Source organism: Limanda limanda, chromosome 14 (assembly GCF_963576545.1).
Source record: "Limanda limanda chromosome 14, fLimLim1.1, whole genome shotgun sequence".
NCBI classification, from domain to species: domain Eukaryota; kingdom Metazoa; phylum Chordata; class Actinopteri; order Pleuronectiformes; family Pleuronectidae; genus Limanda; species Limanda limanda.
In genome coordinates, this window is record NC_083649.1 from 16,203,782 (window position 1) to 16,230,338 (window position 26,557).

The 26,557-nt window shown below is 39.9% G+C and overlaps 1 protein-coding gene across 3 annotated transcripts in view; it reads left to right on the forward strand.

Annotated features, from left to right (window-relative positions):
- Nucleotides 1-6,115: 6,115 nt before the first annotated feature.
- sptbn2 (spectrin, beta, non-erythrocytic 2) overlaps nt 6,116-26,557 on the forward strand; it is a 34,176-nt gene continuing 13,734 nt past the window's right edge. For 2 of the 3 annotated variants that reach the window (XM_061085504.1, XM_061085502.1), the window contains exons 1-13: nt 6,116-6,272; nt 21,067-21,218; nt 21,390-21,563; nt 21,926-22,017; nt 22,136-22,216; nt 23,271-23,386; nt 23,726-23,838; nt 23,964-24,151; nt 24,261-24,378; nt 24,607-24,765; nt 24,842-25,144; nt 25,803-25,956; nt 26,075-26,469. In XM_061085504.1, coding sequence (XP_060941487.1) covers nt 6,116-6,272; nt 21,067-21,218; nt 21,390-21,563; nt 21,926-22,017; nt 22,136-22,216; nt 23,271-23,386; nt 23,726-23,838; nt 23,964-24,151; nt 24,261-24,378; nt 24,607-24,765; nt 24,842-25,144; nt 25,803-25,956; nt 26,075-26,469 — 2,202 coding nt within the window. Of the gene's footprint in view, nt 6,273-10,975; nt 11,608-21,066; nt 21,219-21,389; nt 21,564-21,925; nt 22,018-22,135; nt 22,217-23,270; nt 23,387-23,725; nt 23,839-23,963; nt 24,152-24,260; nt 24,379-24,606; nt 24,766-24,841; nt 25,145-25,802; nt 25,957-26,074; nt 26,470-26,557 lie in introns of those variants that run through there. The other variant, XM_061085503.1, reaches the window with a different exon arrangement.

The following is a 26,557-nucleotide window of genomic DNA, read 5'->3' on the forward strand; positions in this document are numbered from 1 at the left end:
ACAGATATTGTTTGCACTGTTTGGCACTTCTTTGTTGTCCAATTGAGTAAAATTGCCACTAATATTGTATTGTATGACTAGATTTTAAATATGGTGTAACTATGATGTAGTTTAAATATGATTTCTTGACAGCTGAAAACTAGTTATGTTAAAAACTAAAACTTATATTAACTTACTATCAGTTATGATTAAAAGCTAACAAACTTCTAAATAGAAAGATAATTAAATCGATTAGTACCATTTTGCTGTGGTCAGAGCTGGTGCCTTCAATCAAAGGAACATGTCTGCGTGTGGAGGGCATTCTGGCTGCTTGACTTTTTGATGAATGTGATGCTACAGGTCAACAAAGGACCTCTGCTGTCCCATTCAGCTGTGCATTCAGGTCAGGATCAGCAGCCTGTGGAGGGGCCTCCGATACGTGTGTGCCTCTGGCTGCTTCATTTCTGCAAACAGGAAAGGCTCAAACGGCTGGACTCAACTCTCTGCTGACTCCTCCATTGTATGGGGCCAGCTTGGCGGGGCAGGCTTTGTGCACGGCATTTTGGGATCTGCCACCGCACCCTCTAGCTCATCCAGGCATCACAGGCATGCTGATTATGGGGCAACACAAAGGTGCCACCTCAGCTTAAATTCATATAATTAAATTTATGTAAACTTGGTGGTAAATTTGGCTTCTTTACCGCCATTATGATTCCTTTTCACAAAAATCTTTAAAATGTAATAATAAAGTGTATTTTAAATACCAGTATCATACTATAGCTTTTGGTAGTAATTGTATGGCTAGGGTAATAGCTCCTTTGTTTGGCATCACTGGGAGTGGCTGTGTGTGTGTATGTGTGTCTTGCCTAATCCCCTGGTGCGTGGTGGCTGTGTGGATGGCTAATGTGCACGGGCCTAATTCCCTGCAAGGGACTGATTGTGGGCTCTATTTCTCTTTTCATCTCTCCCTGATTAACGGGTGCATTGACAAACTGGCCAGCTGGGTGAAGGGAAGCAGGTCTGGGAAGGGAAGGGAGGAGGGAGAGTGAGACAGAAAGAGGTGGTGGCTTTGCCTATAATGCTGCTGGCACTGTCCTGCTTTCTTAGCCAGTGTCACTCTGCTGTGAGGAATAGCCTGATGTGTGTCTGGTCAGAAGCTGGGGTTCAGCCTCGAGGCATTCGTCTGTGTCCCAATTTCCCTCTTCTCTTTTTTCAGAAGCACAGAAAAATCCAACTCATAGTACATGATTAATATTTGAATTTAGAGAAAGCATAGTGCTGATGTTTGAATTGGTTATTCTCCATGTAGGCCAAGCCTTTCCACCCAGGTTATAATGTAAAAATAATAATTATATTGAATGCATTCTGTCATTGAATCTGTTCACTTGCACTATAGTTACCTGGTTATTTCAATGATGTTTTATTAGCAAAAGGGATATGAAGGATATGTGACGGATTAGAAATCTTTCATTACATTAATGTGTGTCTGTGGATTAGGCCTTGAGGGGATTTCCTTTCATAGAACCTCCTTTATGCATGCTTTTTGTGTCACATCTGTTTGTCAGACTGCCTGTCTGTGTCCTTTTTTTATGATCAGAAACACATTTGAAAGATAAATGGCAGTAGCTCTGGGGCAAACATCTGATGCCCCTGGAAGACTTGTTTATGAAAAAAGGACTGGAGAGGCCCCTTTATTCTTTTTAATGCTACACAGCAGAGTCATATTTTTGGTTTCTTTTCTGTCTCTGATGTGATTTCTTTCTAGACTGGCGGGGGGCACTTGTGTATCACTCAGACTCCCACTATTGTAAGTGTGCAACCGACCCATTTTGTGTGCTGAATGCAAATCCACTATATGGTTACATCATGAGTGGGTGCATTTGTATGGGTGCCTTTTAGAGGCTGTGTGCAAGTGTGTGGTAGTGGTAGTGGTGGTGGTAGTGGTGGTGGTGGTGGTGGTGGTGGTGGTGGGGGAGGTGTAATAGGTCAGCTCAGCTTTCATGTGCGGTTTCATGCCACACTGTTGAGTGTGTGAGTGGAGGGTGTGTACAGTAGGTCGTATCATAGTAGGTCAGGGGATTGTTTGTCTGATCCATTGAGGAGCGATTAGTGCAGACCCTGAGCTGAGCCTCTTCCTATCCACAACAACGGGAGGGTTGCCCTCCATTTGCCACTGCCAGACTCTTGTGACCTCACTGCTCCGTCCCCCATCCAGCCCCTGCCCTGGTCCACTCCCACAGATAGATTGGCATGCACATCATAGCTGTCTGGTCTGTCCTGGATCGTTTGTGCTGATGGTGGCTCTTGCCATGACATTTGGGTTATTTAGTTTGGATAGAAATCTTATCACTTAGATCATTTTCAGCACAAGTTGTTTATTACTAAATTGGCTCCATAATGTGATATTGTTCTTTTCAGGGCATGGAAGAGTTTTTTTTTCTGTGCACTGATTTAGTGATCAATGTATTTTGGAGAATATTCAATGTGGAAACAGAGGATTTAATAAATATACTGACTACCTACACTCGGTGTGTTTGACGTACTAGCCAAGTCCTGGGTTGTCAGTGAGTAGAGAGAGGTGACAGGTCGGGAGGAAGTGTGGAGGCGTTGCTCTTCCTTCTTCTCTAATCCCTGCATTTAGTTTCTATTGACAGCCACTTCTTAATCTGCCACTAATAGGATTTGCTGAGATTTGGTTGAAATTTTTTTATAGGTGGAATGTTAAACTGGTTTGACTTGGCTTAACAATGGTGAGGTATACTTTAGTGTTGTGACCACAGACAACTATATGGTCTGAGTACTCACAACTAAAGCCATCAATATTTATAAAAATCTGTATCCATCCAAAATGCGCCACTGTCTGTAGATGTAAAACAGCATACCAAGTAAATTTACATTTACGTTAAAAGATAATTTACATTACATTAGTACATTACACATGTATCTTTTTTAATGGCCTACTAATGTTTTAAGTAGATGTTGTGTTGATATATTGATCAAAATTACAGTGGCTATATATGGCTTCAACAAAATCAGAGCCTTATCTACGACAGTATGAAATCCTGCAAAAAATCAACTAAATATACCTTGGTGGCATATTGGATGGAAATTGCATAACACATAACTACAGCACCCCTTGCTCAACTATTGCAATGGAACTTTGATTCATCCCTCTCATTCTACCTGGTTATCTGTTTGTGTCTACACTGCAAACAATCTCATATCTGCAAATTTGCCAAAATGTATGTTTAAAATATTTTAAAAAACAACACAATAAAGCCTGCAGTGATAGTGTGACTCAGTCACACATTAATGTGCCCCCATGTTATCCAGATGGAGATAATAACTGTGAATTAACTGTCTCCTCTTGTAGCTTAAGAAATAATAGCTACTCGTGCTGTGAAATTACATTTGACATTTCAAGCTGGGTTGGGTATTTTACGTCTGTGCTTTCTCCACCCCCCCTTTAACTCTTTGATCACCTTTTTTCGCATATGATGCAAGGAAGATATAGGTCCAATGTGGCTACACATTGACAGTATACAGTGTTGATATTTATTGGTTCTGGCTGCTGTCTGCTATTGATTTCCAGGTTTGATTTAGAGGATGCATTGATTTGCCATGACATGACGAGTCCAGCAATGGATCCAAGCTGACACTTTAGAGTCGGCTACATATTCAACAAGATACAGCTCTTTCATAAGCTGTCATGTTTTTCAATCACACTGCAAATAACAGCATAGAATGAATGTGTAGTCTCATTCATTTGCATTATGCTGTTCAGATGGCCCTCTAAATCTACTCTAGAGTATCACTTATTTTGTTCTCAAGGATTCTCTTTCCTGCACTGACTCATTATAGCAAAATGTAATCTAACATAGACTAAACTCAACTCATCATACCATGAATGAAAGCACAGGGTTGGCAGTCCTCGGTGGAGCTTGGCTTAAGGATGCCTCTTAACACATCACCATGACCTTACTTCCATCATCTCTGTGTACGGTAACACAGCCACAGCTGCTAGACAAAACAAAAGATAAAGTCTCCTCAACCTCGTCTATTAATCTGTCCAATGCTCTTAAACAAATGGCCCCAGTTAGTTAATGTGTCTCTGGAGGGGTTTATCTTGATGTACTGTAGATCCCCCTTTGGGTGTCAGTGCATAATACTTAGGCTGTCTGGTCTTACCATACTTTTTTTTTCTCTTTAAACAATGGAGTGAAATTATTATTAAATATTAACAGATGAAGCCCTATTACTGATAGAACATATTTGACATATTTTTACCTAAATATTTGTATCTGAATGTGTGTAAATGTTATTTCCCTGCTGCCACCAGCTTAACTTTTGAGTTAACATAATTTATATGTGGGAAGTTAAGGATCCATCCATGTTCCTGTAGATAAGAGTTATGGTGTGTGAAAGGTCAAAACCACAGGGGGTCATGAGAGTCATGTGGCTTTAAATAGTTCAGCAGCATTCAAAGGATTTACAAGCAAACTTCAACTTTCAGTCATTTGTGCAGTCTTGCAAACCAATTCTGTGTATTTTTAAATGATTGATGTTTGAAATATCAGTTTTATTGAGAAATGAATTTGAAATTGAATATGTGTACTGGAATGAAACATTACCATAGGCTACTCCATCTTCTGTAATAGCTGGTATCACAGCTTGTTTCTGACTGTAAAATACCAGTATTGATATTGATTCATCCATTTGTCCATTTAATTAGATGAAGTAGTTGGGCCCTATTAATGTTAGTGCATATGTAAAAGGTGTGAGCAGTTATACTTATGTTTATAATTAGCATGGGCCATTAAATACCTTATTTACTTGACTTATGACTTACTGTATTGTAAGGAACATTTTTTAATAAACTTCTCCTAAACAGCAGCTCCAGAAGCAACATATGAGAAGGATTAAATGCACGTCAGTGTCTTGATCTGTGTTGTTGTCTGTGCTGCAGGGCCAGCAGCATCACCGCGAGGGGTCGGGATGTTCATTGTTGAACATGAGAAGAGATATAGGAAACTGCAGCACTAGAGAAATTTAAAAATAACATTTTGAGTTGACAGAATGAACAGATTCATGAGATTGACTTGACCTTGGTGGGTGTAGTGCTGAGGGCCTATGAATGAGCAGTGTTTAGATTTTTCGATGGGTTGTTGTCAGATAGAGCAGGGGCAAAGCATCCACGTAACCTAGACCATTGATTGCGACAAGGTTGGATCGCAAAACTGGCTGAGCCAAGTCAATGCAAGCTGCAGCTACAAAAACATTCAGAGAATAATCTAAAGTGAGAAATATAGACAAAAACCTTAGCTCTACAAATAGGAACAGGCTTATCACAGCAGTGCAACATGCACAATCACTTGAGAGGAAAAAGCTCTTTGTTTTAGACATAACAACGGCAAGGCACCACAGTTTTGTTCACTTTCATTCCCACCCAAGTGTGATATATTACAATGAATATTAGTCAGAACGTTTATTAATAACAGTGGTTTACACACTGCTGCTGTTGTGGCAACTCAACATTGAACCATGCTTCTTCTAATGTTGTTATTTGGCCATCTTTTATTTTAAAATGCATGTCAATATTATGTGTGCGTGCGTGTGTCAGTGTGTGCCTTCCTAGGTTTTTACGTGTGCAAGTCAAGACCTAATCAATGTAGATTGAGGTTGTTTCTGCCATTGACACTGAGGCTATAATGAAATTACTGGCGCTGCCCCGGCTTAGAGGAGCAGTTATATTCAATTACTGGTTGGCTAACCTAATGTGTTTGTAGCAGTTGCTGAACTTATCTCAAATTTTTTATCTCATTACATACTCGGGCAGTTGTGCTGTCCAAGCTACTATTTGCATATGACTGTCACCTGAGAATGTAAAACTAAAGTGAGACTGTGTGGATAGTGTGAGTGATGTATGTTACTGTGCACCCTCATGCTCCTGATAAAATAGATTCTTGGTTTCTAAACTGAACCTCCCAAACATCGGCTCTCAAACAGATCAAGGCTCAGTCTTATGAAGCCTCCGGTAGTAAGCAATGTCATCTCCCTTCTGTTTTCACTGATTTTGGACGTTTTTCTGTCTCTTTTGATTTGTAGGTTGGATGTGTTTTCCTCCAGCTTGGACACCATGAGCACCATCTCACCGACAGACTTTGACAGCTTGGAGATCCAGCAGCAGTATAATGACATCAACAACCGCTGGGATCTGGCAGCAGAGACTGACTGGGATAATGAGAACAGTTCAGCACGCCTCTTTGAGCGCTCGCGAATCAAGGCTCTCGCAGGTAAGCTACACTTTAGGCCACACCAAAGCCCAGTGCCTGCATGAAGTCATCATTTACCTTCTGCATGTGTAAGCTGATGACAGACAAATATGTGAAGAAGTATAATGTTTATTTCTGTCAGATTAGATTCATTAGTAACCATATCTTCTATACACTTGCTTTGCTGACGTACAGGATATGATGACAAAGTCTATAAGTCAATATGGAAATGGTCAGCTATGGAAAACTGCTGAGAGGGGTTCTATAAATGGATGTATAGAAAGTCGTTCGTCTAGCAGCAAAAAGGCTAGAAATTATGCATAATTTAACACTAGCAAAACTAGATGGTATACACACATTGGTGGTTACATCAAATGCATTCTAATACTACATGTCACAAAATGTCATGGGCAGAAAAACAGACTCATGCCATGTTAATAAAGAAGTCGGGGAAGAATTTACCTTTTTTTCATCATTCAGTGAGCAACCAAGATCTGATTTAATGCTGCACACAGCATAAATCAGCAAACAGCAGGGCACAATGAAAAGAGAGTGTTAACCTTGGTGAGATATTAGGGGTGTGCAGCCTGTCGCCTGCAGCTCTTCATTTAACAGTTCACTGTGGCTGCTCCTTCTTGTTACTCCCTGTAATATTTCAAACTGTTCCAATGAACATGTTCGTCATCTTTTTTGTAAATGCTTTTTTGATAAACGATAGCAATGTTAAGTGAATTGTGAAGCTGCAGTAGTTAGGAAAATTCAGTTTGCATTAACAGTAATCTAAAAAGTCATTGGCTGTTATTTGACGACAATTTAGCATTCTGCATTCATATGCAGATATCTTTTCATCGATGTGACATTAGCATTAACATAACAAAATTCTATTTCCGGAAATGTCACTACAGACTCTCAGTTTATGATACTGAATATATATATATATATATATAAATTCAGAAGATAATTTAAATATTATATATATATATATATATATATTTAATGCAATTATAATATCGTCTTGTGTTTAGTCTGATATGGTAACTTGGTTTAAAACCTTTTTTTAAACATGTGACTTGACAAAGAGACCACATTCACCGACAGAATCACTGACTAATTGCAATATGCATAAATCTAATTAGGTTATCTAGACTAAGGAACACACTTTAATTGATTCTTTCCCAAAGGCACATTTTTTTATAGGGCAAGACAGAAATACCTCCAAAAGGAGGACATTACCAGGGAGCTGTTAATCCACAAAAGAGCAATAAGCATTGATGCAATAAGGAAGACTATGCCTCAGGGCTAGGTGTGGTGAAAATCCTTCATCAATGGGACACAACCCCGAATATTTAACAGTGTTATTTTAATAATGTCTCTGTTCTCTTCACTCTGCTCATTTAATGATTATTGAAAAAAAAAAAAAAAAAAGAACATGAAATTTGCTGTAGCCTCTTGCATTACTGTGCCAAGGCTGGTGTCTTACCGAAATGAATGGGAAGGCTGTATAATTGGATATAATGCTAATGTCTGTCTGAATATGGCTTTATTTTCTTCATCACATTCCGTTGACAGTCTTGACACCCTTCCGAGCTATAGATGTTTAAGAGCATGTCTGGCTGGCCTGTCTTGTTGGAGACACCAAATAAGATGACCCAGGTGAAAATCCTGCTTGCTGTATTTGTTGTTTAGTACTTATAGACATGTAGTTCTGAAAGGAATTTCATCGTCATAAAGCAACAAAAAATACTTGATTTATTTTATGAAATATCGATTTCAAGGTAAGCAATTTCATATAAGCTCTTTCTTCTAGTTTATAATGGCAAATTATTGTCAGATTGAATTGAATTGCAACAAATACTTAGGCCCAATAGTTCTTCCTTGAATCTTATTGTGCCCAATTTGTCTAGACACATATTGATTTGTCTTGTAAGGGAGAGATGAACCCCCTCTATTAATAGTCTTAAGAAGTCTAATTATCATGGGGAATCCAGCAGAGGGGAGTAAGAGGCAGACAGGCACCAAACACACGCACACAAAGTAAAAACCACATGCTCTGATTATTTGAGCATAGAGTTGTCAAAGTTAAGATAAGCCTAATTTGACTTACAAGTTCAGCCTGACTCATTTCCTCATGCTAACAGAAAACAGTTATGTTCTTTTTGCTTGTATTTGTTGTAGTGAATTAAAAGATTGTGTTAATTTTGCTGTCATGTAAAGAAAGCAGCAGAGGGCAGTAAAACCATGTGTTAGACCAGGTGTGTGTGTGTGTGTGTGTGTGTGTGTGTGTGTGTGTGTGTGTGTGTGTGTGTGTGTGTGTGTGTGTGTGTGTGTGTGTGTGTGTGTGTGTGTGTGTGTGTGTGTGTGTGTGTGTGTGTGTGTGTGTGTGTGTGTGTGTGTGTGTGTGTGTGTGTGTGTGTGTGTGTGTGTGTGTGTGTGTGTGTGTGTGTGAATACTTGTGATACCATCTCTGTTTAACAAGTGTCGACTTGACGTTCACATTCTTTGACATGTTGTAGCAGCTATTTGCCCCCAGGCCCAGCTCCTGCCCATCTTTTTAAACTGATCCCCAAATGTCAAGACCTTTTGCATTCTATAGGCAGCTACTGTCTTACGCATCTCTCTCATGTTCTCATACAGTGACACTGCCTCCCTGTAATATGATTTCCTCATTTCCGGGTTCACACCTTTCACACTGGATTTTTTGTGTTGAATACTTTTAAGTGTGACAGCAGTGCACCACTTGATACAGCGCAGAAAGAGCCTCCCCTGTGCTAAGATCATTGTAATTTGCTTAGATAACCACCTATCTACTCGACTGTACTGTGGAGGTAGCAAGGCAAACTGAGCAAATTTGCCTTTCGAAACGGCCTGCTTAAAACAAACAGTTACACAAATTTACTGTTGAAGTTTCCAGGAGAGAGTAGGAGAGAGCAGGATTTTTTACTTTGAAAAGCTTCTCTTCACTTTTATTTACACTAGAAATATTTACTAGTCCATCTTTACACTGTTTATCAACATCATTGGCATAGATGTGACAAATCAGTTAAGAAACCACAAATTAATATACACATATATGATGTGTACATGATATTATTTTGGAAACAACACAGAAGCATGAATAATATCATATCAATTAATTCTCATGTTTGAAATAGTGTTATTTACAGTCATGTGATTTTTGGGATTCTATTAAGAAGTCCGCCCTTCCGACCTCCCTCAGGTCTAGAGGAGGGGTGGTGCTGTTGGATGGATAAAATGAACGTTCTCAGAAATAGATCATGTCTTCCTGGCAGTGCTTAGACTTCAAGAAGCTCCTATCTTTTCCTCTTTCTTGTCAGACCATCATAAATTATCATTAATTCCGGTTTGCTCAATGCAAATATACTCCCTTTGGCAGCCTTTCTCACAGTTTGTTTTCATATTTCACTAGCTTCATTAAATCACAGTTAATCCTACCCAGTGTGTTTATTTATTAGTATATCTGAATGACTGATGTGTTTTAAAGGGAGGAAACTGCCATAACATAACATGTTAAGATGCATATACCAGACACACAAACTTGCCATTGCAGCTGCCTCTCATGTTAATTCGAATTACAATGTTTGGTATAGGCCCATTGGGATCTTAAATGACCATTACTGGGATTTACTAGTTCTCCCTCTGCATGTGACCACAGCTTAGCCTCTGCTCCTCAGAAGGAAGCCTGTTCTCTTTGGATCTCATTAGTCCAGTTCTCCTTCATAAACATCCAGTCACAGAAGGCCCGGGGCATTTGGTCATCTAATGAGACCCATCCAGATGCTCCTAGCTCATCAGCAGTCCAGAGATCAAGCGCACAACCAGGCCTTTTAACTACTGGACCCTGATCAGACGGACCATCCCCTTGCAAGAAAGGCTGTGACCTTAGACCTCTGTGTTTACAGTGTTGTGTAATTTTGGCACATACAGGCATTTGGTAAATATCTGCCTAAGTCACCTCCTCCCACTCTTTGATGCTTTTATTGTATTTTTTCAATTTCTCTCTGTGTCAATCTATAGCTGTTGCAGGACCTTGTGAGGTACGGATTAGTGGGATTGTTCTGACTTTAATGAAACACTACTGACATGTTTCTATACTTCTTTTTAAGGTGGTTAAAAACATTGTTGTACAAATATGTACAAATATTTGGCATTTTTGAAGTGCAAGCATAACTGAAACTACATAAATGTGTGGATATAGTACAAGTCTTTTATTCTTACTGACTCACTTCTTTATAACCCCTTATCACTGCTTATAAAAAACACCCTTCCTTTCATACAGACATGCACGTTCACACTTTCAAATCTTGTTGAGACAGGAAAGAGCTTTTTGTGTTGAAGCCTTCTCAACAACTTCCTTCCTCTCTTAAACATCTTATCATATGGCAGTCCGCCCTAAGAAAGGAGGGGAGATCAAACATTGTCTTAGCGAGCGATAAGAATAAAAGGGAACCACACAGCGAGACAGGAGGATAAGACGTCACAATCTTACGGGGACTTTCGTGAGGCACCTATTTGGTAAGCCACACCCCGCTGCTCCATGGAATTAAGGTGGAGTTTAATAATCCTGCCTCAAGCTACACGGAGCAAAGAATTCTAATGGTTTAGTCCACCTCTACACCTCCTCCCTCCCCTCATCCTTCCACCATGTTCTGCCTTTGTGCTCCTCCCTCAAACACACCTTATGCAAATGCCACAATTTTCAGAAGGCACAGCAGGCTTTGTTTACACAGCTATCCGACCGCAGCCAGTTAGCCTGCTCGGCTGTGCTCTGTTCCAGCAAGTGTGAGTTCAGAGTTTGGAGGGAAAGGACTTGCCACTCGAGCCACGAGGGAGTGTAACCAAAAGATTTTTCTTTGCTCAGAGGCCACAACTGTGGTGAAATTCTTCATAGGAGGAGGTGAAACCAGAGAACATTTTGTTCTTCGGTTTTGTTTGAAATGCTTCTTTGAAAAAACCCTCTAGCCCAGCGCTCACTGCTGTGTCTTCATTGGACAAGGTGGGACATACAGTAGATGAAGAGAAGAACAGGCGGCAATATTTTCAAGCTGGTGTTGTGCCTAACTAAGGAACAACTCTGAGGGAATCTGGAAAAGCCAAGTTTTTTGTCTTTTGGAAAACACTTTGAAGGATTTGTTACATTTTAGTGGGAAAGGGTTGCTCTGCTGTGCTATGTACAACAACTCCCATTCACTGCATATCTGAGAGGAATATTTAAGAGAGAGAAAAGCGGCCATGGAGTGGGACCAGCGGGAAAGAGAGCACTCCTTGTCCCCAGCAGCATTTGTTAATCAGGTGCAATACTCAAACATCTTGGAAGGAAGGTTTAAACAGCTACAAGGTAAGAGTTGTACTGACCAACTTCTATTCCATTTGGTAATTTGAAATGTGCTTATCTGTTATCTTTTTTTATGGTTTAAATTAGTTAAGCAAATTCATTTGAATATACAGTTGTCCTATTGACATCTCAGACTAGAGTCTCAAGGTCTCTAGTGTGGCTTATGGAAACAGTTGTTGGTGTTTCAGGTTATTGATAAGACTGTGCTAGGTTGGGAATTGTTACCCTTTAACACATCCTGTTGATTTTTTTTAAACAGGAAATGTGGCTTTTTGGCTTCTGTACAAGTGGTTGTCCTACAGCAGGTGCTTTGTGTTCTGAATGAGTCTCCAAATAACGAAGCATTGTTCTGGCATGAGTGATTATTTGTGAGAGCTTGAAAAGACTCCTATTTAACTTCTTATTAATTACTATTTCAGAGCATAATGTAGAGGGTATCAAGTACAGTTGTAGTAGATACACATAAGGCTTCAGCTCAGCTCTAAGGCAGGCAGGCAGTATGGCCACTGATCACTGGGCCACCTGTCCTTTCTTATCTTCTTACGATACATGGCTCTGTCTTTGACCAAAGCCTGTTAGGTCTGTGCGGTCTTGCACATAGAAATCACACAGGCCACTGGTTGTGACTTAGGATTTTTGAAATGATGTGAAAGTTTTGACATGGTCCATGTTACAACAACATCACAACATTTTATGCTAAACTTGCATTACTAATTTAATAAAACCTGTATCTCCCAAGTACTAAACTAACTTCTGGGAATGCTTGTGATAAAAAACCTATTTTCTTATTACCATTTGTACCTTGTAAGAATTCTGTGGCTTGTTTCTGTGAGCTTTACAAATCGTACTCACAGGCCATGCTGTAAAGAATCTCCAGTAGCATTGTGTGTATGTGCAATAATGTGTGAAACTGTCAGTCAGTGCTGTGCAAGAAGATCACTGTTTTGCTAGTTTCCTGTCCCTCCCTGGTTGCTGTCTGGTATGGAGAACTTTCTTTGAGTTTTACTTCAGGGGCAAGTCTACTCTTTCTGCATGTTTGACATTCTTTTAGTGAACCAACAATATTTCACCTCCCATATTAGATAATATCTTCATTGAAGAAGACTTTGTTCTCCTGATGGGACATGTATGTGTACATATATTTACATATGTCCTTGCAGTCCAATCTAAATAAAAAAATGTGTACACCTCCACCCGGACAGCACTGGTGCTTTTGACTGGAGATAAGACCCATGGAAAAGATTGCATCTTTTACCTCAAAGTACACTATTTACAACATTGTCAGAGTCAACCGTGAAGTACAGAGTAACAAAGGTTACACTCTTAAGCGTCTTTTTCAACTTGCCAGGCAGGAAAACCTCAAACTTGTAGTGTAATTTTGGGGGCTAGTGATCAAAAACCACATGTTTGCTGACAGGATTTATTCACACTTCCCTAAGAATATTGTGAAATGGAGCTGTTTCAGAATATTTAAGTATTAGGATTACTATGTATGATACACATACTTTTATGTTCTTTGCTGGTTATCTGTGCCTGGTAATGCTAGATGAGGTTTGCTGTAAATATACTCACAAGCTCACATACTCAGACACACAAACACTTTTTGGCAACACCCAGTTGTATTTCCAGTTTGACTACCCCCGAGGCTCAGTCTTTATGTTACTCCCTGCCTCCCCGTGTTAAATCTGCTCAAACTATTAATTAGAAGATCTGACACGTTTGGCGTCATTATACAACTGATTCACACAAATGGAAGCATTCCCAACATGGCTTTCTTCATGGTGGAGAGGAGACCATGTGACTCAGGTTCCTTGAAGTCATTTAATGTCATCCCAGATCCTGTTCTTGTATGTTTACCGTGTGAAATCCTGATTTGACTTGACTTTTGTATGAATATGAAAATAGAAATGTGGGGGCTTGGTGTAGGTATGCACTCTACTGAGTGTATTTCTATTTTTGAAGTATTTGTCAACTTGTATGCAATCACTGATTCACAAAATGTCTGTTTTGGGAAAATCTTACCTAAGCTATACAGTATTCTAATTAATTTAATTTTGGATATTTTAACGAAATGTAATGGCTGGAAATGGTTGAAGAGTTCCAGGTCCTTTAAAAGTCTAACACCAGCACTAAAGACATTAAGCATTATCTGACTCTGGTAAGTGATATCTAACCAGTAAACAATGAACTGAGTAACTAAATAACTTTGGCCAAGGGAGAGAGGATTAATGAAAGACTGGGCTGCAGCTTAGTTTAAGTGAGAGGGGACAAAAACTTTAATCTTTTTTCCATGGAACAATTTTTAATAAAAGAGGGAGAGTTGCTGTTTTTTTAATAGTTTTTTCCCAGCCCATCCCAGCATTATTCTTTGCCCCATTAAATCCCCACCCTAGTATTTTCTTAAAATACAAATCACTCTTACAGTGTCTGTTGCATGTACTATCTAATTGACAAATGCCTTAGGCCTATATCTCAAGTTATTGATTTCTGTGCCAAGATATCGGCATGATGTCTGTGATGTTGCAGTCTAAAGATAAATAGTATCTGAGTTTAGTGTGGTGCAGGGTCCCTGTTCAAAAGGTCACTGTCCCGTTTACCTGGCCCCTCTGAGTCACTGCTGTGGACTTTCCCCTGTCAGGCACTAGCAGGGTGGCTTTATTCAGACAGACTTTGACACAATTGGTATTTTTCAATTTTTTTTTACAAACACTGGAAAAAGTTAGTTTCACACTGTTGTGTCTAGTTATGTATAATCAATCTACTTTTCATTCAGTGTCACATTGTGGGTCAAGTTTCAAGTCTTGAAATTGTATATCCTAAATTGATATTTCCAACAGCTCTGACTTTAGTGGCCTCCAGCTGCAAGCCAGAGAGAGTCGCATTACATTGGTCAGGGTTTGCCATATGTACACACACACACACACACACACACACACACACAAAAACACACCCAGGCACACACATGTAGGCGCACATGCACGATGCTTTGTTTGTACAGTTTAACTAATATTGACAATTTCCTACTTGGGAGGGCAACAAGAAAGTGCAGTCTCTGAGGCATCGGGACAATTACTGTCTTGTTGGCATTTCACACCCTTCCAGTGTCCAGATGTTATGGCTGAGAGGTGCCTCTTTCTGTCTCCTTTCTCATGGGATTGGCCTTGGCCAGTCCTTCTCTTCCCTATCCTCCCCCGTTATCAGTTGCCGCTGCAGATGGCACAGAGAGGCATGAACTCTCAGTAAGAACAAACCTGTGCGAGTTAGGCAAAAAACACAATGTGTTTCTTTACTGGTGACCTCAAACCGTTAAATGTGTAAAAATAAGTTACACCACAGCGGTTTTTACCACAGCCCTAATTGCAATGTTATAAGCAAAGGAAAGGCTGTTGCGCTTTTATAGGGAGAGAAATGAAAAGGCGTGTGTTCATCTATATTTGCCATATCGCTCACTTTGCATCATACACACATGACTTGCTCACTGTTTATTTGAATATCATAGATTAATTGGTCTAATGATAAGCAGGGATGAATGCTACAACTCTTTAGTCGGTAACACTGGGTTAGATGAGTGAAATATTATTATTACTCAATAACTTATTTTTCTACTACTTCCTAGTACTGCACATTTGAAGGTTCATTGTATAGATGTCCTCTGACCCATAAAGGAAATGTCTTAATGTGTGATTCTGTCTTTTTGTACAGATCTAGACATTTACAGATAGAGGAGTTGGACATTTTTTTGAGTCATGCCATTCATTGTATTCCACCTGTTGCTGAAGATTTACTTACAAAGAACTCCTCAAACAGCCTGACCTAATTTTTGACATTGCTCAGCTCACAATGTGTATTAATTGATGGATATGTCCATAGGTGACTCTCCCGTCAAACCTCTCAAAGGTGTCAATAAAAATGACAACTATGCACCACAAAGCTGAGAAGCTGCTATTGACTGTCTGATGTTTTTATTGTTTTCTCTGCACTGTATTCAAGATGCACGCATATTCCTTTAATGAGGGCCTAGGATCTACTCTGTAATCTCGGAAAAGGAACAGACAGTTTGGAAGGTGCTGATTGTTCAGAAATGGTTTCTTAATCCATTCTTTTTAGCTTTATTTGGAAGAATTCCTGGTTACTATATGGCAATGAACTGTCTGATAGCTGCATTAAACAAAACTATTGCAGGCTCATAGGTTCTCAGTTAAATCTCAAGTAATATTCTTTTATATTTTGACTTTTCAAAATTTGTATCGTTTCACATCTGTCAAATCAAGCACATATACAAGTATCAAACCAAAATGTCCATTTTACACACTAAATTTATACACACATCTCAAAATGTGGTTTTTAGTTCACTTGTTTCATGTTTACAACATCACATTGATTCTTAATTTGTTCTGTACAAGCTGTTATTCAAAACAAGTTTCACACTCATTTGAAAGAAGTTAAACTCCAATTGCTGAGTGCCCTTCTCTGCGCCCTTTGGCACAATACCATAATCTTGTCTGTGTGGGAATGTCCAAGAGAAGGTCATTAAAGCTGATTAAAGGAGATAGACTAAGGGAAGTAGTTTACTCATTCTTTCTGAGCACAGGATGACCAGAGTCATAGGCCCAGGGTGGGTGAGAGACAGAATATCAAAAGCATATGTAGTCAAGGGTGTTTACTAGCCAGTAGCTACAAAGTGAACCAGTAATGACCAGGGGCTTGACCTGAGCAGGAAATGACACCAGATGAAGTTGTGTCTGAGTGAACAGTCTTTGGTGAATCCAAGCCAATGCTGCTATTGACCTTTTCTATTTTTCTTCTGAAAGTGTGGTACATATTTGCGAATACATAAATGATGACAATATTTCAGCAAATTGAAAAGTTGAGACTAAAGTCTGCAAAATTAATTCTGTAATATTCATTTGTTGCCAAATGCAAGAAGTGCTCACTATGATAAACTATTTGTGAATGGAGTCTCTTGCCCCCTGATGAAGTGAGGCCAATGGGAGCCAAAAGTGCAGTGTAATGCAACACAGCAGAGGGATGCAGGAGTCAATGAGAAAACACTGAGCATTCATTAACGAGAACCAGGAGACAAACTCAGTCCGTCTGTGTCTAATATTTCGCCACAGAGGAGTTTTTAAGACTGGTATTGACTTTTGCTCTTTATTCAAAAGAAATTACCAACACGATTATCTTTGTCTCTGTGATGGATAAACACACGATTACATCACTGGCAGGGCATGATTACTGGTAGAGACAGCAGTGGTGACATCTTGTACCAGGTCAATGTCTGTTGTGTACACAGCTACACACGCCAACACGGTGACTGAAATGTACAGGTCAATAAAGCTTCACTACAATCCAAACATTGTGAACAATGAACAGACATGATCTTCAATTAGTTGATTCCTATAGCTTCCAACCAGCTTTTGGCAGTATTGGATATTTAGAACATTCTGTATTTGTATAGCAATCAAGAAAATTTGTCGTCAATGACCATAAACTTTGCATACTGGCAGCTAGAAAAATGTTATCATGACAAATGGTGTCTTGCTGTCTGTAGGACACAGCCTTTTCTTAAGGTCATCCCACTGTGTGTTAGCTGGCCACCTTCTGCAGACAACTGCCTCAGTTACATAGCATGTACTGTCCGAAACTGGTAAGATGACAGGACACTTTATTGAAAATTAATTAAAAGAAATAACACAATATAAACTACAGATCAAAACGGCAAAGACCCATTACTAGCCATAGTAACCTTATTTATAAGTATTTTATTGCATCAGTGACGTCTGTTTACTCGTTAATTCATTTAATGAACCATGATGTAACTCGACTTGATCTTTCCATCAGTCAACACTTGTTCATGTCACAATAAATTACCTGCTAAATGTGAACAACGAACTCAGGACATGGTTCATCTGATTACAGACTTTTATTAACTGTACACGTGTTGTCCTGATGCTCTCTTTAGGTGTGTGATTCAATGTTAGTATTGTATCCTTCTCCATTGTATCTTCAAAGACGATGTTAGCCCCTATGTTGCCACGCAGACAGGATTAAGTCTGCCAGCATATTTGCTCATATTACGTGCGGATAATCGTTCATTATCAGCACTGTCTGAGTTTGTTTGGGGTTGAATACAAAATCAGTTGTGAGTTCAGTACACGGTGGAAAGGACAAGGCCCCACTCTACAATCCATGTTCTGACATGTACTTAAAGCTTTTTACCAGTGACAAACATGTTCAAAGTGACTGGACATGTCCAAATAGTTTTGGAAACCCCCAATGGTGCCTCTAACCACTAGTTCTGATATACTATTAGAAACATTTAGAAAAAAACGTTACACCAAAAATTTGATTCACTTGTTATTCCTCTCAAGGAAAAGAGGTAGATCTTCTGTATGGTCGGGGAATTTTTAAAATTCTTTATTTTATAACAAATTTATTTATTTTAATGCACTACAAAGTAATCTTGTTGTGCCGTTGTAATTGTAGAGAAGGTATCTTAAACTAGATTATTTAATCCATGTTAGACACAGTATATATTTGCTAAGATTCATACCATTTTCACAGCAGCAAATGTATATTTTGTTCTGATCAATGGGGATGTCAATATGGCAGTTGTATTGTATCTTGTTGCCTCTGACTTTGGGACAATGCATTTCAGTGTGGGAGAACTATCATTTTGAATTGTGCGTACTTACAGGCTGGTGTGTAAAGTAATTTCAGAGGGATTGTGATGACGCAAAACTAGCTAGTAATTACTAGGCTTCTTGTCTTAAGCTCATCCTGTGTTTTCCCACTCTTCTCTCTTGTCCCATATGTTTTATAATTGTGTTGGCAGGCATTTTGCATGATCTGACTGTTTAGAGGATGCTTAGTCCTGGTCCTTTTTATCTTTTCTTACATTCCAGTCACCATTTTCATAGGTTAGTAAGATGACAGATGACATTGCCAGAACACAATCCACAAGTGTCACATTGTTAGAGAAAACCGCTGCACCAGTTCCGCCCTTATCTACTGACTCTGCGACTGATGACAAGTTTGTGTTTGCTTGCTGTAATGAGCACACACACAAGAGACAGATATCTTTGTTTGTCTTTCTTGTGTTCTTGTTCAGCAGCCTTGTTATTAGTACATAACCAGTAGGGTAGCAGCACGTCTTCTTTAGATTCCCAGCCCACTGCCCCACTACCTTCACCTCAGTGCAGGGTGCTGTCACAACATGAACCAAGCTTCAGGAGGAATGTAGGCTTCTCCACTTTACTCCACCTGCCCAAGTAATCCACCTCTGCCGGCTCATTGAACAGATTCCGATTCAGAAGTCCCCAAAACGCAAACATCCCCAAACAACCAGCACATCATATTACACCATATTACAATGTGTACAGAGCCAACTGGGTTTAAAATAAAGCAGGGCTGTTTGACTGAGCTTTACACGGCTGCGGCTTTTCAAATGTCTGTAGGCCATGACTATCACCTGATTGGTATTAAAATACAGTACCTTTGCAGCCAAATAATAATTTTCTCTCTAACATTAAAAAAATGTAATTCTAAAAATTCTGATTTCTCTCATGGAAAATTCAATTATGCACAGTATCTGTTCTGAATCTGGAGATTTCAATAGACAACATATGTTAATATTTAAATGTGTACATTATTTTGCACCTTCTTCTTCTTCTGTTAGTGTTGTTCTTTGACAGACAGTGTTGTTAGGAGAAAAACAGCTCAAGCAAGGAAGGGTAATCTGTAGTGCATTGAAGTTTAATTTTAAGCATAGTTTCATAATGAACGCTTATGTGACTTGAGTCATGCAGTGTTCTTTTGTCAATAAGAATCTGTGTTACACAATCCTGATGCTCGTGGGAGACATTAACATCCATGTGAGCATGTTTGTGAAACATACAATAAGCAAGACAAACAATATGGAGACCTGCTTATTAATATATCATTGTACAGTTTCACTAGAGATCAACACCTCTCGAGATCCGTTTCAATACCTGATTTAATTTTATGTAGATGTTAAAACATTATCAGTCTTTCTTTTTTAAAACCATTAGCAGCAGACTGCAGTTCGCTGTCACTGTATCAATTCAAGAGAGAACATCTTTAGTCTTGATACAGCGGAAGCACCTGCAGCTTGCAACAGCTTCATGTTCTGTGGTATTCCCCCACCCAAGAAGGCTTGTGTGTCATTTCACAATGTTCTTTTTTTAGCTGACAGTTGGCACAGTGGTTGATTCCACAACATACTGTCTTTGTTCACCTCCAAACACCCCATTTAAAACATACATACAGATAATAATCCAGAAGAACTGCCATGTACTGACCTGAGGCTCAGGGCGTGATCTCGTTGATCTCTTTTTAAAATGACTTTATTTTACCTGCTTATCTTGAGTCTCTGTTACACAAACCACTGAGGTATTTGCTTCTTGACTTTGGGTTGAAGCTGGGTTTTCAATATTGTTGCATTTGAAATTATTACATCTTTCAAACTTGGTGTTTACTTTAGTGAAAATAAGACCTTAGCAAACATTAAATGTGTTTTGGTAGTAGGAACCTGATCAAATCTACCTTGATATAATATTTCATAATATTATAACCTTTTATTATTTCATATATTACATAATAACATGTAATGTAATATAATATATACAAATTAATAAACTGGTAGTAAGTTTGACCTGACTTTGGGTAAGGGTTAAACATTAGGAGTTTTTAGTAATTAAATTATTTAATATGGTCCTCCTTTACTTTAGTTTTTCTTTGCCTGTAAGTAGGCTTTGTTTTGCTGAACTCTTTAGTTCACGGCTGTTTCTCAGATCTATTTTCTGTCTGCTTCAGGCTTGTTCTGTGTGGGCATGTGTAAGGTACTGTATACTGCATTAAGTACAATGCTAGAAAAGTGTTTTCAAAAGGCGGGGAGACCTTGTGTCCTAGATATAAGGTCACCTTGTTAGGTGGCGGAGAAGGATTAGCTTCTTACTCCCCTGGTCCATATGTCTGAGCTGCTGTTACAGCTTAATTTATTGTAATTCTTTTTTTAGTCCTGCTCCAGTAACGTAACAACAAAAGTGCTCACTTAATGTCATTGCCTCTACTTGCAGTTTTGCATCGTCACTTTTCACCCCTGAACTCACATTGGCAGCGCACACATGAGCAGAGCCATCAGTAAACGTTGGTGTTAAGAGTGAAAACCTCTCACTAAGCTGTCAATACAGTGACTCCTGGAGCCTTAATGGTGCAGCTTATGAACTGCTCAGGGCAAGGGCTTAAGTCCTTATGATTTACTGCTACCTGTCTGTCCTAAGATTTGATCAAAGCTGTAGACAATAGTGTTCGTATTGAGCAAAGTTAATTTTAATTTATTTCTCTAATAGGAATAGGAATGATATTTGGACTAGAGGCATCTCGCTCCATAGAGGCAATCGTGCAATGTAACTTCACCTCCTCTTTTTATGCACTTTGCAGATGAGCGTGAAGCAGTTCAGAAGAAGACCTTTACCAAATGGGTGAACTCTCACTTAGGCCGAGTGACCAGTCGCATTGGTGATTTGTACACCGACCTACGCGATGGCCGTATGCTAATCCGCCTTCTGGAAGTGCTCTCAGGAGAACAGCTGGTCAGTATCACACAGAAACTACCATTCTCTGTCCCAAACCTGACCCAGGCACCAGCGTGGCACTCACATGACCTTTTACTTCCTCTTTTTTAATTCCTGCTCCCTTTCCCCTCAATTTATGTTGTAATCAATTTGTTCAACAATGTCAACATAGGTCTTCTTTCCCCACAGCCAAAGCCTACCAAGGGACGCATGCGTATCCACTGCCTGGAGAATGTTGATAAAGCCCTGCAGTTCCTCAAGGAGCAAAAAGTCCATCTGGAAAACATGGGCTCCCATGACATTGTGGACGGGAATCACCGGCTCACACTGGGTCTCATCTGGACCATTATCCTTCGCTTCCAGGTAACTTATAAAGTAGCAGAATATAGCACTGCTCATATTCTCTCTCAGCTCAGCTGCCACATTTCTCCATGTCTTTCAAAGAGAAGTTTGACTGTGAGACATCTGGTCTCTGCATGTAGTCCATCCTCAGGCAAGCTCAGAAAATAGGGTAAAAAGGTTACTGCCACTGGGATGTGATTTATGGGGTAATTAATCATGTCGCTATTTAGTCTTGAACCTACTGTCGTTAACTGTGAAGTTTTTCAACTATTCCTTAACTTTGGTATAATACACAGATAAGAGAATATATTAATAATGTGGGATCGAATAATAATCTTGGAATTTTGTATTCAGTTTGAAGTAAGTTAATATTCTGCTTACAGATCCAGGACATCAGTGTGGAGACGGAAGACAACAAGGAGAAAAAGTCAGCTAAAGAAGCCCTGCTGCTTTGGTGCCAAATGAAAACTGCTGGGTGAGACAGAGAGAGAGGGCTTAATAACAAAGGATCAATACTGTGAAATATATGGTGTTGCTGATTAATCTTGCTTTGTTGATTTAATGATTCATCTTTTCTGTTCTGACCTCTGCAGATATCCCAACGTCAACATTCACAACTTCACTACCAGCTGGCGAGATGGTCTGGCGTTCAGTGCCATCGTGCACAAACACAGGTCACTGACTTCTTCCTGTGTGATGTGGAATGCGACCCGACCCTTTTAGGCCCATACTAGTATATTATTAACAGTATTCAATAATACTTTTAACAGGGCTCGCTTTTCAAATGAGAATTTTGTCCTGCAAGACCAAAGTACCCATTATCCCCCCCGTTCTTTTATCTTTATCTAATGATGAGCGCCTGTCAATTTACAATCACACTTCTATTTAGGTCTCCTCCCACTCCTCCCATCCTTCACACAGTCTGCGGTATGGCTAAAAGGATGAACATAAAATAGGGAGTAAGATGACCTAGATCACCAAAATAATAACCCACTTATTTTCTATGAAGAGCTCAGCTTGGATACTCACTTGCACACCCTGCTGGGTAATAATAGCACGAAAAACCGACAACTTTTGTGTCAAGTAGAACAGAGAGCATTGTTCATGAAAATGAATGCCTCAGGTGATACTAGATACATACTGGTTTTACTGGTGTTACTGAACCATGAGATATTCTTGTAAGTTGTGATGATGCAGATTACATGATCACACCCTTGTTCAAACTACTGAGAAGCCGACACAGGAGGCAATTAAAATATTTTCCCTTATCCACAATAATAATTTAACTTACGTTTCTTGACTGAAGAATATGCTTTCTCCATAGCCATAATGCAGTTTCACAATCTAGGAAGTTAATGATCAATGAAAGTCAAAGGCAAACTAGTAATTTTCCATCTCATTTCCATATATTGCGAATGCCAATTAATGCTTACTGGCCTCCCAGACCAATATTATATTGAAGTAAGGCTGTATAAAAACATGGTTTTGCCAAAATTGTGTAATAATTAGCTGGAGCAGTTTGCATAATCCACATATTAAAAGCCTGTTAGCTTGCAGACTTTATGCAAATCCAGTGGATTATTTCATGTTTCCTGCTCTGAAAACAGAAATGCATATTTCAGTGCTTGGCAAAATATTATTTTGCCGTGGGTTGATGATTAATGAATGACATTGCCATTTGTTGTTGTTGTATTTATTAAAGTCCTAATTGTTCCCCTGATTTTGCAGATCTGACGTGATTGAGTTTGACAACCTGAAGAGATCCAATGCTCACTACAATCTTCAGAATGCTTTCAATGTGGCTGAGAACAAACTGGGCCTTACAAAGCTGCTGGACCCAGAAGGTTAGTGAGTAAAAACAGGAAGCACTCCTGTACGTCACACTGATGACCTGACACCATCCACTGAGACATTAAGCTGATGCCTGCTCCCTGGAAGACTGACTGGTGTTGGACTATAGAGGATTACTGGAATTAATTATAGCTTAGACAACACTGCACACATATCAGCTATAGTGACATCACAAAAACCTTGTCTAAAGATGGTAATTCTTTGGCAACAAATAAACTGATAATTCAGGCTATTTTGAAAGCCATTGTATAGTTTGTGCATGCTGAATTTTATACAAAATAGACAAGAAATGGGGGTTAGGGTACAGATGGATAATGCTTTCTCTTTTTCAGATGTCAATGTTGATCAGCCTGATGAAAAGTCCATCATTACCTATGTGGCCACCTACTATCATTACTTCTCCAAGATGAAAGCCCTGGCGGTGGAGGGCAAAAGAATTGGCAAGGTTAGCTCTCACTCTGTGCATGAGTGTGTGTGTGTGTATATATGTATGAATGTATGTGAGTAATACAGTTGAGTAAATGCGTGCAGTATGAGCTGTCTTCATTTACAGATCTCTCCTTGTTGCAGGTGCTGGACTATGCGATTGAGGCTGACCAGCTGATAGAGAAGTACGAAACCCTGGCTTCAGAGCTGCTGCAGTGGATTGAGCAGACCATAGGGACGCTCAATGACAGGCAGCTCGCTAACTCACTGAATGCCGTGCAGAACCAGCTTCAGGCTTTTAACTCCTACCGGACTGTGGAGAAACCCCCCAAGTAAGTAACAGACTACTCGTTTAATACAACTCAGTGGGGATCCTGTGCTTTAGGATCCAAAAGTGTGAAGCAACAGTATATTACATAGAGTTTGTGTTTATCTCTACAGATTTACAGAGAAAGGAAACTTGGAGATTCTTCTCTTTACTATCCAAAGCAAGATGCGAGCAAACAACCAGAAAGTCTACATGCCAAGAGAGGGCAAACTTATCTCAGACATCAACAAGGTATGAGTTTGTGTGAGAAGAAAGTTTCGAGTTTCATAATGTAATGTCATTCGATAAGCTTTTCAAATAGGCTGTGTACTTTTGGCGAAGTTGGTCATGTAAACTTTTTGGTTGTCGACCACAGGACTGTGTGGTTGCATAAAATTGTCATCATGAATGTAGTGTATGTATCCTTGTTGCTGGACACCAACTTACCATGTTAATTTTGTGTTTTCGTTGGTGTGACAGGCATGGGAGCGACTGGAAAAGGCGGAGCATGAACGTGAGCTGGCGCTGCGAAATGAGTTGATTCGACAGGAGAAGCTTGAGATGCTCGCTGCTAGATTTGACCGCAAAGCAGCTATGAGGGAGACATGGCTGAGTGAGAACCAGAGGCTGGTGTCTCAGGTAGAGAGATGAACCTTTATTCTGACTTTATAACATTGATTACTTTTACTGCAATATGTTGCATTTCCTCTATTAGGACAACTTTGGAACCGATTTGGGAGCGGTGGAAGCTGCCACCCGTAAACACGAGGCCATCGAGACAGACATTGGGGCATATTGGGAGCGTGTGGCTGCTGTGGAGGCTGTTGCAAAAGAGCTGGAAGCAGAGGGATACCATGATGTGCGGCGTGTAATTGCTAGAAGGGATAATGTGCTTCGACTCTGGGAATACCTGAAAGAGCTTCTGGTTGCACGCAGAGAGCGGCTGCATGCCCACCGTGACCTACAGAGGCTGTTCCAGGAGATGTGCTACATCATGGACTGGACGGCAGATATGAAGGTAAAGAGCCAATCATTAAAGTGAAGCCCCCGCAAGATTTTAACAAGGTTAACACTGTTTTAACGTATGGTGGACTACTGCTTCCATTCATACAATATGTTGGCTCTGTTTTTAATTAACAAAAAGGAATTTCCTAATCCATTCAGTTGTTCACATATGTTCACAGCAGCTTTAGTATCTGCACTTAATAGGAGTAATTAGCTTTTTATAGGCCTAGCCTGAGCTGTGTTGCCTGTCATTGCTGGCTTTACTGAGAATGGCCAAGCCTTTCTCCTTAGGTGGTTAAATTTAGTGACACTATGTCCGCCTACTACAATATTAATTCACTTTGATTGTGTCTCAAAAAGTGGTATCCCGAAATGTAATTCCCTGATAGCCACTGATACAGAATTTTACAAATTAGGCAACCATTAAAGTAGCCAGTTATAGCAACACTTGACTGGCTTAAATGTTTAAAAAGTGTCAAAATGCCACCATGTATTATACATATCTATTGTCTAATCGATTTGTGAGTAATGTTGCTCCTGTTCTTCTGTCATATTCTGTTTGTGGACACAATATCTGACATGGTTCCCTACCTGGGTGCTGCTGCAAGGGAGTCACATTATAAGTTGAAAAACTAAATATTCTCATGGGCTGTGTCCTCTGTGTGTTTCAGAGTCGTCTGCAGTCTCAGGACAATGGCAAGCATTTGCATGATGTGTTGGACCTTCTTCAGAAACACAATTTGGTAGAGGCTGACATTTCCGCTCAGGCAGAGAGGATCAAGGCAGTGCAGGGAGCAGCACAGCGCTTCACTTCCTATGAACAGGGTGAGTTTTAAAACATACTTTAAATCATTCCTTTTATAAATCACACAGCTTTAGTTTGACCTATTTGTGCATTATATCTAAGCATCTTGTATTTCTGCCTTTTCTGTTTTTTTGCCAGCCTACAAACCATGTGAGCCAGGACTAGTAGGTGAAAAGGTTGACCTGCTGGGTCAAGCCTACGAGGAGCTTGGTCAGCTTGCCCTCAAACGCAGAGAGCGGTTGGAGGACTCTCGCCGTCTGTGGCAGTTCATGTGGGATGTCGGAGAGGAGGCAGCCTGGATCCGAGAGCAGGAGCAGATCCTGGCCAGTGGAGACTGTGGGCGTGACCTCACATCTGCTCTTCACCTGCTCAGTAAACATGAGGCTTTCACAGATGAGATGGCTGCCCGCTATGGTCCCCTGAGTAACAGCATTGCTGCCGGGGAAGATTTGGTTAACGAGGGACACTTTGGAGCCCCAGAGGTCACAGAGAGGATTGAAGACATCCGCTCACAGTGGGCACATCTTGAGGAGGTGGGTGATGATCATGACTATTTTTAGATGGTAGCTCACAGTATAAAGATATTTTCTCCAAATAAATGTTTTTTCTGTTATATATTTC